General features: G+C 42.1%; 1 protein-coding gene across 2 annotated transcripts in view; it reads left to right on the plus strand.

Annotated features, from left to right (window-relative positions):
• Window positions 1-13,194, plus strand: part of PDE1A (phosphodiesterase 1A) — a 430,190-nt gene extending 416,996 nt beyond the window's left edge. For both annotated transcript variants that reach the window (XM_082262401.1, XM_082262402.1), the window contains exon 14: window positions 13,078-13,194. In XM_082262401.1, the coding sequence (XP_082118527.1) occupies window positions 13,078-13,130 (53 nt within the window). In that variant the 3' untranslated portion in view covers window positions 13,131-13,194. The remainder of the gene's footprint in view (window positions 1-13,077) is intronic.
• Window positions 13,195-17,509: the final 4,315 nt, after the last annotated feature.

A 17,509-nucleotide genomic window follows, 5' to 3' on the forward strand; every position in this document is an offset into this window, starting at 1 on the left:
GTTTAGGGGGTCCGCTTAATCTACCTGTAAAGTGGCACATCTGTACTGTGTATAAAAGCTGCTGCAGAAATAATTGCATTTATAAAGCAAAAAAAAAATGAAATTTTCCCTGAAAACTTTATATATTTTGTAAAAAAATGGCTTGGGGAGCCAGTCTGTATGATTAGGCCCCAATATAGTGCACTAGGAACAAGATTAGATTAGTTACACAGACACACTCCACCGACGCACTACAATATACTGCAGTATAACTGCACTAACGCACAGAAATATACTGCATTAAACGTGCACTGATGCACAGAAATATACTGCGTTAAATGCACAGTAACGCACAGAAATATACTGCAGTTAACGTGCACTAATGCACTGAAATGTACTGCATTAAATGACATGTAACAGACTGAAATAAACTGCATTAAATGTGCAGTAACACACAGAAAAATACGGTGTTAAAACGTGCACCAACGCACTAAAATGTACTGCGCTTAACGGCACGGAACACACTGAAATATACTGCATTAAACGCACAAAAATGCACAGAAATATACTGCGTTAAACACGCACTAACGCACAGAAATATACTGCATTAAACATGCATTAACGCACAGAAATATACTGCATTAAACACGCATTAACGCACAGAAATATACTGCGTTAAACACTCACTAACGCACATAAATATACTGCGTTAAACTAGCACTAACACACAGAAATATAGTGCGTTAAACGCGGACAGAAAAATACGGTGTTAAACGTACACCAACGCACTAAAATGTACTGCGCTTAACGGCACGGAACACACTGAAATATACTGAATTAGACGAGCAGGAACGCACAGAAATATACTGCGTTAAACACGCATTAACGCACAGAAATATACTGCGTTAAACACGCATTAATGCACAGAAATATACTGCGTTAAACGCGGACTAACACACAGAAATATAGTTTACAGCGTTAAACGCGCACTAACACAAAGAAATATACTGCGTTAAACATACAGAAATGCACAGAAATATACTTCATTAAACATGCACTAACACACTGAACTTTAATGCAATAAAGCTTTCATGACAAAACAAACTGACACTAAAGTTAAAATGAATGGTCAGGTCACTACACTCACACTGACTGAACTATCACTAGATTCACACTAAAGTAAAAATGAAGGATTACTGCACACACTGACTGAACTATCACTAGATTCACACTAAAGTGACACTAAAGTAAAAATGAATAGTTGCATTACACTCACACTCACTGAACGATCACTAGATTCACACTAAACTGATATTCTACCATCTAGTCATCGTCACTTTCTCCAAACATGGCTCTGACAGTGCTCTGTGCCCCGATTGGGCAAAGCGTTCATTGCTTCAGCCAATCAGGGCTTCCAATGCACTGTGCGGCGGTGCAGTGCATTGTGGTCATCTGGTGGGCCTAAAAAACAGTCGAACATCCAGATAATTCGGGTGTTTATCATACAGGCAAACAGCCAATGTTTGGCCCAAACTCATGCCCTAATAACAAATAACATGCTTCAGACTTGCCCCCCCCCCACACTCAATCCTCCCAAGGGGATCCTTTCCCTGCGCCTGCTGTCACTTTCCAAAATCAGCGCGGCTCCGCCTGTACAGCTTCATTATTCATTCACAGGAATCTGTGAATAAGAAAACTTTAAAACCCATGTCCTCCCACGGCAGACAGCTTGTAGTTGTCAATGCTGATCATCACGCTTATAGTCCATTCACACTGCCTACTGCTGTGTAACAGAAAGTCCATACTGAGCCTGGCATTGCACATTGGATCCACTGACTGAGTGCAATGCTCTGCAAACTCCGATGATAAAATAATAAATGCATATTTTTTTCCTGCGCAAAATATGTGCATTTATTATTTTTTTCCAAAAAACGTGAAGTTAGCCTTTAATGCAACATTTTCCCTGCAAACTTTATTTATTTTGTAAAAAAAATGGCTTGGGGAGCCAGTCTGTATGATTAGGCCCCAATATAGTGCACTAGGAACAAGATTAGAGATTTTTTGGATAAATTCTGGTGTCTCTTCAGCAGACTTTGGATAGAAGTAACAGGTGCAGAAAAATTGGTCTTTGGGTGTCTGTGGCACCTTTACACCGTAATCCTATAGTGGTACTCCTGATGAAAGCAAGAACTGGCCTTGCTGTGAAAAATTTAAATGATATGCACCGATCAAACTAGTGCCAAAAAATGGGTCTTTGGGTGTTAATTGTGCCCATGAAACCTACACCAAAAAAAATTCTTCCAGATGAAATCAACACCCACAACACTAGGCAGCCTAGAATCCTGCAGAGATTCCACATCCCAAAAAAACTTACTCAGTGACATCAGCATCAGGGGCTTCATAGCTGCTGGTAACCCAGGACTGATTCATGTTGATAAATGTCAGAAGGTCCACTGAGTCTTTGGACTGACACGTTCCATTAGCAGTAACAAAACCTCCAGCAGCACTAAATGCCCGATAGGAAAGCATGCTGGATGCAGGGCAGCCCAGCAGCTCAATTGCATACTGGGTAAGTTCTGGCCAGTGGTCTATTCTCATGACCCAATAACCCAGTGGATCGTCAACTGGAAAGCTCTCCATCTCCGTTTTCGCCCCTAGATAATGGTCCACTATATGATCCAGATGGTGCCGATGGGATGTCGAAGCCAAGAGCCCTGGGCAGTGAGGACTAAAAAAAATTGTGAAATGCATCACTTAGGCAGCCCCCCTACTCCACTTCTCCTTTCTTGACCAACTGAATCCTCAAAACTATGTTTTCCACAACACTGTAACCTACTAGAGTCAGGGCATTAGATAAACTCCTGTTTAAAGTGTCAAAGAGATTTCATCTTCTGCATCCTCTGTAGGGACAGGATGTGTTCTGAGACTTTCCCCTTGTAACGGTGGACAAGGAGGGTTGCCAACCAATAGTGATCCTTTACCTTGATTTCACGTATTCTTGGGTCCTTTCATGGACTTTGAAGCATGAGGGAGCCCATGCAATGCAAGTTTGTGGAGGCATGAGAAGCAGACTCCTGGGGGTCACTGAGGATTACAGTATCTGGAACTGCCTCCTCCCAGCCACATACTACTCCCAAGGGTTCTAGGGATGGAAAACCATCTGCTGAGGATTGATGTATGTCTTCCTCTGTTTCAATGCCACCAAAACTGCCAGAATCCTCCTCCTCCCTCTCCTCTTGTGCGTTCTGTGGCATAGGAGGAATGGCGACTCTCAAGCGGTCCTTGAGAGGAAAGGAACTCCTCCTCTTCCTCCTTCTGCTCTGCCTTGAGTGCCCTTTCCATAATGCCATGCAGAGTCTGCTCCAGCATTAACACAACAGGGATTGTGTCACTGATGCATGCATTGTCAAGGCTCACCATTCTTGTGGCCTCCTCAAATAGTGACAGCACAGTGCATGCATCCTTTATCAGCAGCCATTGGTTTGGGGGAAAAAAAGCCAAGCCGGCCTGAGGCTGTCGTTGTGCGATACTCACACAGGTACTCATTGACGGCCCTTTGCTGCATGTGCAGCCGCTGCAGCATTACCAAAGTCGAGTTCCACCTGATGGGCATGTCACAAATCAGGCGGTTTACAGGCAGGGGGAATTCCCACTGAATTTCTGCCAACTGAGCACTGGCTGTGTATGACCTCCTGAAATGGTTACAGATTCTTCTGGCCTCCTTTAGCAGATCTTCCAACCCTAGATACCTATTTAGGAAATGCTGCACCACCAAATTGAGGACATGAGCCAGGCATGGCACATGTGTCAACTTTTACTGTTTAGGGGTGGACAGGTGATTTGTGCCATTATCACACACCAAGATTCCTGGCAGAGCTGCAAGAATCACTGCTCTGGTGTGGTTCTTGTCCCCTAGACACACCAACTGAAGCACTGCATGGCACCTTTTAGCCTGACTCATTGAATAGCCCCTTGAACGCTTAGGGGTTACTTGTGGTTCATAGGACTAATTCAGCAGAGGAGGGCATGGAGGAGGAGGAGGGGGTAGAGCTAACAAATCTTGCAACATTAACACTAGCTGTATAGGAACGTGGTAGCACAACAAGCTGCAGCTTGTTGTGCAGCACTGAGCCCCATCCTGCATCCTTCTGAATTGCAAGCAGAGTTACCCAGTGTGCTGTGAACGAAATATAGCATCCTTGACCATGCTTACTGGACCATGTATCAGCAGTAATGTGGGCTTTTTGCGGCTGACTGCCTTGTCAAACGATGCCACAACATTGCCTTCCATGTGATGGTAGAGAGCTGGATTGGCCTTACGTGAAAAAAAATAGCGACTGGGAACCTGCCATTGTAATACAGTACATTCTGAAAATTCACAGATGGGGCAGAATCCACCAGATGGAAAGGCAGAAGTTGTAAAGCCAGCAGCTTTGACAAGTGTGAATTTAGACGCTGGGCATGTGGGTGGCAGGGATGGTATTTTTTATTTCGCTGCAGAAATTTGCCGGCTATAGTCTACAGCTGGTGGTGTGCTACTGGCAGATGTGTTGCAAGGACCTGGGACACCCTCTGCTATACCAACATCACTGTCGGTGGAGGCTGATAAGAGGTCATGAGGTACAGGGGGGTAGACTGAGGTAAGGAGGAGGAACAGAATTGCGTCCCTTTTGTGTGGCTTTCAGGTGCTCTTGCTAACAGGCTGAGTGGTAGGAGGGTAAATGCCTTCTCAAGCATGTGGTACCCAAATGACTGGTGTTTTTGCCACACTTGATGTGCTTGAGACGAAGTTAGCAAATTGCAACAGTACGATCGGCTGCACATGTGCTAAAAAAGGAGCAGACAACTGAGCAGTGGGAAGTGTACCGGGAGATAACAATGTGATGGAATAGGGCGGCTGCTCTCTAATCCTCCATGATGGCTGTTTCGTTTGGGATGTGCCTTACCCTTGACTTTCGTCCTCTTCTCTATCCGGCACCCAAGTCACATCAGTGACCTCATCATCTCCTCTATCCTCATTACCACTGGAGACAACTTGGCAATATGCTGTGGCAGGCGGATCATGACTGCCAATTTGTATACCAGTGTTCTCTTCTCTCTGTAAGTTCATGTTCCTACCTTCCTAAACCTAAGAACCAACATCTGAATCAAATAATGGCTGTGCATCGTCAAGGAGCAAGTGGCTGACGCTGTGTTCAAATAACTCAGCTGACTCCTTCATGCCTAATGCTGCTACTATGGCAGGAATAGCTGTGGACAAGGAGACAGATTTAGCCATTCTGGCAGCTTCAGTGGACTGTGCAATAGTGCAGTGTTTCTCAACTCCGGTCCTCAGGGCACACTAACAGGCCATGTTTGCAAGAAAACTGAAATACATCACAGGTGATATCATTTGCTGCTCAGTGATTGCAGTATTCTAGTCTGCATATCCCCAAGGTAATACTTAAAATCTGGCCTGTTAGTGTGCCCTGAGGACCGGAGTTGAGAAACACTGCAATAGTCTATGCTTGGGTAATGGAGGATGAGGAGGATGAAGATGGATTTGTAAGTCAGTCCACCACCTCCTCTGCATGCTGTGGCTGGATAGCACAGGCAACATCACTAAACAGAGGAAATACTGATGCCCTGCCTGAGGACTGACCACGTTCACCTTTGCCTGTGGACACATACACTGCTTCCCCCCTAACAGTGCCATGGGAATGTCTGGCTCTCCTTGCTGGCCTCCCAGACATTATGGGGGGGGTGCTTATTAACAAAATGAAATAAAGATTTGGAAATGTATACGTGGATGCATTTTAACCAATGGAAAGTGGTGTTTGGTGCACTTTAACCTGAGTACTCACTACACAGACACACTCCACCGACGCACTACAATATACTGCAGTATAACTGCACTAACGCACAGAAATATACTGCATTAAACGTGCACTGATGCACAGAAATATACTGCGTTAAATGCACAGTAACGCACAGAAATATACTGCAGTTAACGTGCACTAATGCACTGAAATGTACTGCATTAAATGGCATTTAACGCACTGAAATAAACTGCATTAAATGTGCAGTAACACACAGAAAAATACGGTGTTAAATGTGCACCAATGCACTAAAATGTACTGCGCTTAACGGCACGGAACACACTGAAATATACTGCATTAAAAGTGCAGGAACGCACAGAAATATACTGCGTTAAACACGCACTAACGCACAGAAATATACTGCGTTAAACACGCACTAACGCACATAAATATACTGCGTTAAACACGCACTAACGCACAGAAAAATACTGCGTTAACGCGGACTAACACACAGAAATAAAGTGCGTTAAACGCGGACTAGCACACAGAAATATAGTTTACAGCGTTAAGCGCGCACTAACACAAAGAAATATACTGCGTTAAACATACAGAAATGCACAGAAATATACTTCATTAAATATGCACTAACACACTGAACTTTAATGCAATAAAGCTTTCATGACAAAACAAACTGACACTAAAGTAAAAATGAATGGTCAGGTCACTACACTCACACTGACTGAACTATCACTAGATTCACACTAAAGTAAAAATGAAGGATTACTGCACACACTGACTGAACTATCACTAGATTCACACTAAAGTAAAAATGAAGGATTACTGCACACACTGACTGAACTATCACTAGATTCACACTAAAGTGACACTAAAGTAAAAATGAATAGTTGCATTACACTCACACTCACTGAACGATCACTAGATTCACACTAAACTGATATTCTACCATCTAGTCATCGTCACTTTCTCCAAACATGGCTCTGACAGTGCTCTGTGCCCGGATTGGGCAAAGCTTTCATTGCTTCAGCCAATCAGGGCTTCCAATGCACTGTGCGGCAGTGCATTGTGGTCATCCGGTGGGCCTAAAAAACAGTCGAACATCCAGATAATTCGGGTGTTTATCACACGGGCAAACAGCCAATGTTTGGCCCAAACTCATGCCCTAATAACAAATAACATGCTTCAGACTTGCCCCCCCCCCCCCCCACACACACTCAATCCTCCCCAGGGGATCCTTTCCCTGCGCCTGCTGTCACTTTCCAAAATCAGCGCGGCTCCGCCTGTACAGCTTCATTATTCATTCACAGGAATCTGTGAATAAGAAAACTTTGAAACCCATGTCCTCCCATGGCAGACAGCTTGTAGTTGTTCATCACGCTTATAGTCCATTCACACTGCCTACTGCTGTGTAACCGAAAGTCCATACAGAGGTATGGGCAACAGAGCTTTAGATGTTTGCATGAGCCTGGCATTGCACATTGGATCCACTGACTGATTGCAATGCTCTGCAAACTCCGATGATAAAATAATAAATGCATAGTTTTCTCCTGCGCAAAATATGTGCATTTATTATTTTTTTCCAAAAAACGTGAAGTTAGCCTTTAATGCAACATTTTGGCAAGAAGAGAGTGCCCGCGTTAAGAGACACAGAGGACATTAATGCAAGATCGGCTTTAGGTAGCCATAGCGGCTATAATTTATCTTCTTATGCTTTAACATGATCCAAAAGGAAATAAAATAAAACAATATAACATATTATTCTTACCTGCTCTGTGCAATGGTTCTGCAGGCAGCAGCCCCAATCTTCCTCGTCTCGGGTCCCCCGCTGCTGCTATGGGCTCCTCCCTCCTGTTGAGTGCCCCCATAACAAGCCGCTTGCTATGGAGGCACTCGTGCATGCTCACTTGCGCACATGCGCACAACCCCCTTCTCACTCCCCACTGGCTGTGATTGACAGCTAATGGCTCTTGCTGCCAGGGGGGGGGGGGGGGTTAGGAGCTGCACACAGAATGTTTTTTTACCTTCATGCATAGACAACATGAAGGCCAAAAAGCTTGAGCCTTTAGAACCCCTTTAACGTCAGCAGAGTAAATTCTGATTAGTGACTACACATATGAATTAGTACTTAGCAATATGAACGCTTTGTGCAATACAGGTGAATGTAATAGACACACAGAGGTCTTTTAGTGCCTTTAGCACACAGAATTCAAGGAACTTCTTTGCCAATATTATATATTTATAAAACCAAAAGTAGCATTTACAGCATTTGTAAATACAACAATCTACGCATGTTCCAAAATACTACATTTTTGAGGCCCAAGCAGAAAAATCAAGTAGTACCCACTGCCCCAACCTATGTAAGCTAATTAGAGCTCATTACAGCAATCTTTCTTTTTTATAATTTTTTCCCCTGAAAAAGTGTGCACCCCTTAGACTGACTATGCCATGGTCTTTCTTATCTGAAGTCCAAGCTGTAAATAAAAAATATATTAATTCAACTTTACATATTCCTGATATGTGTCTACTGTACCTTATACTTGTAAAAAAAAAAAAAAAAAGAAAAAAAAAAAAAAAAAAAAAAGAGAAAAAAATATAATTTTCGCTTTGTATTACCGTACTTCATTTGAGTAATACCTGGTGATCCAGCAAGTCACTTTGCTTTCCTATTAAAAATTTACCACACCAGGCATGAGAACATAATATGGTCAGTCTTCTGGCTGTGCTGGGAGTTAAAGATTTCTCTTCTCCAATGATTAGCCCTGTACTTGCATGCCCCCCCCCCCCCACAAACACACACGCAGCCATTCACTAGGAAGACCAGTGTGCTGATATTTTGCCTCCCCCAGCTCTCTAGCCTCCTTATGTAGCTGAGAACAGAGGGTATGTGATCACTTTATGAAAAAGGAAAAGAACAAGGTATTTTTTGTTGTGACAGATTTTGAAGGGGGATCTATTCTGGGAGGTGTGCATCTGGGAGACCCTTGGAGTGGTTTTGCTTTGGATTTAGATTGATGTCTCCCCGAAAAACACACATGTTTTGAGAATCTAGGACCTGTGCCCAAACCAGTGACTGCTTCACGCCCCCTCCTTGACTCAGAGACTCTGAATAGATGTTAATATAATCAGCTCAAAACAACCTGACGCTGGGGTCTCCTGCTATAATTTGTTTATTAACCGGTTGCCGACTGCGCACAGTATATTTACTGCGGCAGTCAGCCCCGGCCAGGCAAAGTGACGTAGATCTACGTCACTCGCCTGTCACTGCTACTAGAGCCAATAGCGGGCGAGCGCGCGCCCGCCTCGGTTTGTTCACAGAGGAGTGCGGGCATGTGACCGGCGGACCCGATGTCCGCCGGTCACACTACGATCGCCGGTACAGCGGGAGAAAGACAGAGCGGCTTATGTAAACAAGCCGCCTATCATTCTCCCCTGTGTAAAAATTAAGATCAGACAGTTCTGTTGATCTTTGTTTTTACACTAGGAGACCTGTCCCACTACAGTTAGAATCACGCCCCTAGGACACACTTAACCCCTCCCTGTCCAATACAGTTAACTCCTTCCCTGCCAGTGTAATTTTTTCAGTAACAGTGCATATATATAGCAGTTACTGCAGTAATGTCACTGGTACCCCCAAAAGTGTCAAAAATGTCAGTCAAGGGTCTGATCTGTCTGCCCCAATGTGGCAGTACCGCAAAAAAAAAAAAAAAATCGCAGATCGCCGCCATTACTCGTTAAAAAAAAAAACACCAAAAATGACAAAAATCTTTCCCTTTGTTAGTAAACGCGATAACTTTTGCGCAAACCAATCAAAATACGCTTTTTGCGATTTTTTTTACCAAACATATGTAGCGTAAAACAATTTGGCCGAAAATGTTAAAAAATTTTGATTTTTACATTTTTTTGGGGGGGAATTTCATATAAAAAAAAAAAAAAGTGAAAAATAGTTATTTTTGCAAAAATTTACGCTCTTTTTTTGTTTATAGCGCATGATCAAAAAATCGCACAGGTGATCAAATACCACCAAAATAAAGCTCTGTTTATGGGAAAAAAAGGACGTGAAATTCGTTTAGGTACAGCGTCGCACGACCGCGCAATTGTCCGTTAAAGTCACGCAGTAAAAAAAAAATCACAAAAAAAAACCCTGGTCAGGAAGGGGGTAAAATCTTCCGGGGCTTAAGTGGTTAAGGCATCTTTCTCCCATGGTATCATTTCCCATTGTTCCTCCTAGGTATGAATTCCCATTGTTAGGCCAATCACCTATTGTTTGTCTGTCTGCTAGTATCGTGTCAACTTCACCTCATTACCAAACTATTGTGGGATGTTATATGTTTGTGTTTAACCGCGTGCCAACCACCCGCCGCATATATACTGCGGCAAGCTGGCTCGGCTGTTCCCTTCCCCAGTAGGCATCGGGATGACGATCCATGGGACCAGTGGCACTGATTGCCTCCAGGCACCCGCGATCTTTCCCCGCTGAGAGAGAAGGACAGTCTCTCTCAGAGTAAACACAGCAGACCATTGTTCTCTCTGAAATGATCACAGAGCGCCTGTGTTCCTCCTATATAGGATCACAGGTCTCTGTGTTCATTTTACAAGTTCCTCTCCCATACAGTTAGAAAACACTCCCCTAGGCTCACACTTAACCCTTTGATCACCTCTGGGTTAACCCCTTCTCTGCCAGTGTCATTATTACAGTAACAGTGCATATTTTTAGCACTGATTACTGTAGCAATGTCACTGGTCCCCCCAAAAGTGTAAAAAATGTTGCAGTTCCGTTAAAAATCGCAGATCGCCTCCATTACTAGTAAAAAAGCAGACAATACGTTTTGTGCAAACCAATCATAAAACGCTTATTGCAATTTTATTTTACCAAAAATATGTAGCAGAATACAAATTGGCCCAAAGGGATTTAAAAAATTTGATTTTTAATTTTATTTCATCTGTATATAGCAGAATGTGAAAAATGTTGTTTTTTTTTTCAGAACTGTTGCTCTTTTTTTGTTTAGATCTCAAAAAAAAAATAATAAAAATCGCACAGGTGATCAAATATCACCAAAAGGAAGCTCTATTTGTAGGGAAAAAAAAAGGACATCAATTTTATTTGGGTACAGCGTGGCATGACCGTCCAATTTTCCCGTTAATGTACCGCAGTGCCGAATCGCAAAAAAAGGCCTTGTCATTAAGGGGGCAAATCCAATCCAGAAATGGTTAACTAGATTACTGGCATTATAGAATAGGACACCTTCCTTAATTCTTGTAGCTCCCTCAAATGCCAGGGCCCTTAGTCAGTAGGCAAGAGGCTCCCTTGCAGCTCCCTCCAAAAGCCCCTATCCCAGTTGGGTCTGTCACAATAATGTATTTTCTATGTATACACAAATGTTTTGCCTTTGATATCAATTTTACACTGAATGGGTTGTTTTACAAGGTGAGGGTTCATATATACTTGTTTAAAGCTAATGCTTTTTTAAAAAATAGCAATATAAACAATTTTCAAGTTGCCCAATGCATGTACACTGTTTGTCAAGCTGTAAACCTGCCTTAACACATAGCTTTACTTTAGCCTCTAGAGCAACCTAGGTGCCTCCCAGACCAGGAGTACTTATCGTCCAGTTTCAAATTTAGATCTTTGGCATACTCCCTATGCACTCTATAGATTAGTGAGGTCTAAGCATTGTATGAGGGGATCCAGGCGATGCCTTCCAGACAACCTGCAAAGTTTACCAGCTGCCATGGGTAATTAGTGGACACAAAACCTTATTTGTACTAGAGAAGGGATACTTGCAAAGTGCATCATCAACACCATATTTGTCTATGATATACATTGTATTATTGTGAATCATTGTCCTAATGCAAAAAGAAACTTGACCATATTTTAAAAATAGAAAGTCTAAGGTCATAGGTTAGATGCTTTTTATTTTGAAATCATATTAGTTAGTGAGTTAGCTAAAGATATTTCCCATTTGTTAAGAGTACCATATAGTTTCAGCGGTTGCTGGACAGTGCTAGTCTTTTATTGCAGCTATAAATTCAGTTAACAAGGGTAGTGTGAATATGAAACATCATTCTCTTCACACATCAAAGATGATACATTCATACCAATTTTTACACAGCAATATAATGGTTTGCTAGAAAGAAACCATGCATATTTTACAACAATGCCACCCTAGCTTACAGTATATGGATATTTACAGCTTTTCAATCATATCGCCTAGAAAGACATGCCTGGATTCCTTCAGAAGAACTTATCATACCAGTACTGTACAGGTTCTTGTTTAATAGGCTTCATTAAGTCTAAATATAGGGCAATCAAAGCTAATAGTTCAGTTTTAAATGATAGGTGATGGGTGGAATGACCTATGGCCTTCACACATATCCCTTCACACGAGTCAGCAGTGAGATCTCTGCATTTTAATTTGCAGCACTGTTTCTCTGCTATGGCCACTACAGGAGGTTTTTCTGGTCCCTCCTTTAAATTTCCAGTTTGGAGTGAGCAAAAAAGGGGAATGTGACCTCCATACAGACTTTTTATTGACTGCAGTGAAAATCCTGGATCAGACACAACAACTCCACTGGGGGGGGGGGCTTAATTCTTGGGATGTTTCAGAAATAGAAAAGAATGTGTGGTTCAGCTGAGCAGAATTCTTTAAAAAACAATATTTTCTTTTTGGGTTGACTGATCCTTTAAAGCAGTGGGGAAAAAAAAAGTTCCAAGCCACAACCAGCAGAACACAGCAGCCATCTCCAGTTTCCTGCATGCCATGTCAGGGCACCAAATGCCCTCAGTCCAAAGCCTCCCATTTTGCTGGGGAGAAAGCGTATCAAAGGAATGAGCTAAGAAGAAATCATGATACAGGAGGCAGGACTAAACTCCCAACTCTATTTGTCAGGAGGGCCACTGGCACCAGAACCAAAAGTAATTGTCCCAATGAAAAAATTGATGTCCCTCACTTTGAAGAGATCACGCCTCACTTTTTACTGTGTCTCAAGAAAGGAATTCAATTTAAATAAAAAGGAACTTGATAGGGGTTTTAATCATTTTCTATTCTATCTAAACAAAAACAATTGACTTTAGATATAAAATAAGCAAATATATCTTTCATATTTCTAGTATTGTACAAAGTAGCACCTTACTTTGCTTTGTCTTATATTTAAATATATTTGGTAGTTATGAAGTGAAAACAAGTAGCTGTGATTATTTTATGTAAGAACTATACTGTACATACAAATGCTTTATTATTTTTTATTCTGTTTTAATCGGTCTTACTCTCTTCCTTCTTTACAGAAAGAAATTCAAAATCCATTAACAACAATGAAGAAAGTGTAAGGGAAATCTAATCTTTTTTTTTTTTTTTTTTTTTTTTTACAATTTACGGACAATAGAAAAAAAGCAAAAAGATTGGGAAATGGAGGAAAAGCCTAACCTGTGATGTAATTTAAGCATATGTCAAAATGTACATCATTTTATATATATATATCTTTTTGGTGGACTGAAATTAGGACACTGGAGGAAATCATTTATCTTCAGAATTTAAATTCCAGTAAAGGCGAGAAGACTGGGATGCGATTCACGACGTGGTAATTGCGGTGGACTGAAGGGATATTTGTAGTGGGTTTTACTATTTATGAATCACATATACACGATCAGAGCATGTAAATATTAAAAGCATGTAAATAGTTTGTTGACCTATGCACACGTATCCTTTGGTACTTTCAAAAGAAAATGTCTTTGACACTAGGAAAACCAGATTCTTTTTCTTTTCTTTTTTTTTTGTTGTTCCTTTGTGAACTTCTTTTCACTTTATCAGACTGTTAATAAACTTGATTCATTTTGATTGTTTTGGTGTTATCTTCTTGACAACCTACAATTATTTGCAGATTCAGCATTTCATTGAGCTCTTTTAAGTCATTCTATTTTAAAACTGTGATTTCCCATAGCCACCAATCAGAAAATGTTCATCTAACTGGTGTTAAAGGAGTTGTAAAGTCTCATGGTTTTTCACCTTAAAGCATTCTATGCATTAGGATGAAAAACCTTCTGTACTTCAGCTGCCCCCCTCAACCCTCCTTTTTCTTACCTGAACCTGATCATTCTAGCAACGAGCACGAGCCCAGAGGCTCTAGCAGCTGTCTCAGGTCCTCATTTGATAGATTGATAGCAGCAGCTCCCATTGCTGTCAATCAAATCCATTGACATGGGAGCTGTGAGCGGGGCTGAGTCCTGCTGTCTGCGTCAATGGACGCAGCAGCGGGACTCATGAGCACGCCCGCACGGGTGACCCCATGAAAAGCGTCTCTCCGTGGGGGCATTCAATAAACAGGAGGAGCCAGGAACACCACCGGGGGAACCCCAAAAAGGAGGATCAGGGCTGCTCTGTGCAAAACCCTTGAACAGAGCAGGTAAGTATAACATGTTTGTTATTTTTAAGAAAAAGAAAAAAAAAAAAAAAAAAAAAAACCTTTACAACTACTTTAAACTATACCATGGTAATTCCTGACATAGCATGTTGAAAAGAATTCAAATATAAAGGACTTCTTTAGTCTGCATCTCAAAAGGTTTAGCTGAAGCCTCTGGTAAACATCTGTGGACCCACCGGGGTTAATTTACTAAACCTGGAGCATTCAGAATCTGGTGTAGATGTGCATGGTAGTCATCAGCTTCTAACTTCAGCTTGTTCAATTAAGCTTTGACAATAAAACCTGGAAGCTGATTGGTATCTGCAGAGCCGCATCAGATTTTGTACTCTCCAGTTTTAGTAACTCAACCCTACTGCAATTATAAGGATGAGTGTAGTGGCTGGTCATAGGGTCACTGACAGCTAGGATCAATGACAATCCTTTACTATTGATGCCAATGTCCTGCAGCCTCTTTACAGCCTGTCCATGTCACCCCATAACACAAAGTGCCCAACCAAAGACCTTTATACAAGTATCACCAGCTGTTTGGTTTTTTTTTCATGAAAACTATCCATTAAATTAAAAATAATTAAAAACAATCTTTCTGAATTATATCATCTTAAAACTTGTATGAAATTTTAGTGATTGGGTTTAACATTATGTTTGAGTTGTTTGAATTACACCCAAATGTTAATTTCCTGGAGTTTGGCTTTAAGAAAAAAATTACCAGCAGCAGATTTTTGGGCAGACTGAAGAAGGAAAAGGCTTAGAAAAAGGTCAGGAGTTTTGTCACGTTAAAGAATGAGTCCATCTTTGGGAGCATGTTACATGTTACACTCATATTTAACATATATAACATTTTTAATGGTTTATGAAGTACACAGTACATATAAAAAAAATGTACAATAAATTGAAGGTCACCATACAAAGTAACAGAAGTATACTTCCAGTGAAATAGAGTGCAGGTAGAAAAGGGTACAAAAGTGCAATTCTTTTTTGTCTCATATATATTATGTAAAGTAGTTATGCAGCAAGAAGTAGGAATGGTTAACACTGTGTAAAAATAAATGTACATCCTGTTCAGTGAAGTGCAAATACACACTATAAGATAAGAAATCAATTCTTATGATTCGGATTTATAAAGGAACAAAGTAAAAAAAAAAAAAAAAAAAAAAAAACCCGACATTCATATATTACGGTGAAGAAACAACATCAAGTGGGACACAATCATGAAGTGGAACAAAATTTATTGGATATTTCAAACTTTAACAAATAAAAAATGGAAAAATTGGGCGTGCAAAATTATTCAGCCCCCTTAAGTTAATACTTTGTAGCGCCACCTTTTGCTGCGATTACAGCTATAAGTCACTTGGGGTATGTCTCTATCAGTTTTGCACATAGAGAGACTGAAATGTTTGCCCATTCCTCCTTGAAAAACAGCTCGAGCTCAGTGAGGTTGGATGGAGAGCATTTGTGAACAGCAGTTTTCAGTTCTTTCCACAGATTCTCGATTGTATCAGTGGCAGCTGGTACTCAAAATTTTTTGGGGGGGGGGGGGCAAAAAAAGAAAAATGTAATAGGTATTGCTTCGCGGCAAAAAAACGCAGTAAAATATTGCGTGACTTTGAGGTCATGGTACAGGCATGGCACAGGTGATAGTATAGGCATGGCACAGGTCATCGTACAGGCATGTCACAGGTCATGGTACAGGAGATGGTATAGGCATGGCACAGGTCTTGGCACAGGCATGTCACAGGTCATGTCACAGGTCAGGGCTTCAATCACTTACCTGCTCTCCTGGGCTGGCTCACTGACTCCACACTCACGCTGCATGCGAGACGTCCACGGCGGCTGCTCCTTTCCTCGAGTCCTCTACATGCTGACGGCGGCAGGAACCGGCGGGAAAGTGAGCGGCTTCTCCCTCTCCTCTTCGTTCTGCGGCGGCGGGAACCGGCGGGAAGCCGAGCGGCGCAGGCTTCTCCTCTCCTCTAGACTCCTCTTCGTTTGCGGTGGCCGGAAGGTGACCGGGCGGTGATGCACCGGAACTGCCCCCAATGAGGTCAGCAGGGATGTCCTGAATCATGATTGGTCCAGGCTGGAGTCTGGACCAATCACATCCAGGACATCACAAAAGGGGGAGTGTTGGAGTTCATTGCTCTGCGCCCAGGTGACCCACCAGAAGGCCGCCAATCAGCGCCTCTGCCGGGTGGAAACCCCACCCCTCATAGCCACCAGTGAGTCCGGCGCCCCTAGTGGGCTAAAAATTTATTTTTTTTTTAATCTTTTTTTTTCTTTTTTTTCTTGGGGGGCGGCGCCCCTGCGCCCCCTATCGGCCGGCCGCCACTGGATTGGATTCAGGTCTGGACTTTGACATTCTAACACCTGGATATGTTTGTGAACCATTCCATTGTAGATTTTGCTTTATGTTCTGGATCATTGTCTTGTTGGAAGAAAAATCTCCGTCCCAGTCTCAGGTCTTTTGCAGACTCCATCAGGTTTTCTTCCAGAATGGTCCTGTATTTGGCTCCATCCATCTTCCCATCAATTTTAACCATCTTCCCTGTCCCTGCTGAAGAAAAGCAGGCCCAAACCATGATGCTGCCACCACCATGTTTGACAGTGGGGATGGTGTGTTCAGGGTGATGAGCTGTGTTGCTTTTACGCCAAACATATCGTTTTGCATGGTTGCCAAAAAGTTTGATTTCGGTTTCATCTGACCAGAGCATCTTCTTCCACATGTTTGGTGTGTCTCCCAGGTGGCTTGTGGCAAACTTTAAACAACACTTTTTATGGATATCTTTAAGAAATGGCTTTCTTCTTGCCACTTTTCCATAAAGGCCAGATTTGTGCAGTGTACGACTGATTTTTGTCCTATGGACAGAGTCTCCCACCTCAGCTGTAGATCTCTGAAGTTCATCCAGAGTGATCATGGGCCTCTTGGCTGCATCTCTGATCAGTCTTCTCCTTGTATGAGCTGAAAGTTTAGAAGGACGGCCAGATCTTTGTAGATTTGCAGTGGTCTGATACTCCTTCCACTTCCTTCCATTTCAATATTATCGCTTGCACAGTGCTCCTTGGGATGTTGAAAGCTTGGGAAATCTTTTTGTATCCAAATCCGGCTTTGAACTTCTCCACAACAGTATCTCGGACCTGCCTGGTGTGTTCCTTGTTCTTCATGATGCTCTCTGCGCTTTAAACGGACCTTTGAGACTATCACAGTGCAGGTGCATTTATACGGAGACTTGATTACACACAGGTGGATTCTATTTATCATCATTAGTCATTTAGGTCAACATTGGATCATTCAGAGATCCTCACTG

The sequence above is a fragment of the Pelophylax lessonae genome, assembly GCF_965119305.1.
Source record: "Pelophylax lessonae genome assembly, chromosome: 6".
NCBI classification, from domain to species: domain Eukaryota; kingdom Metazoa; phylum Chordata; class Amphibia; order Anura; family Ranidae; genus Pelophylax; species Pelophylax lessonae.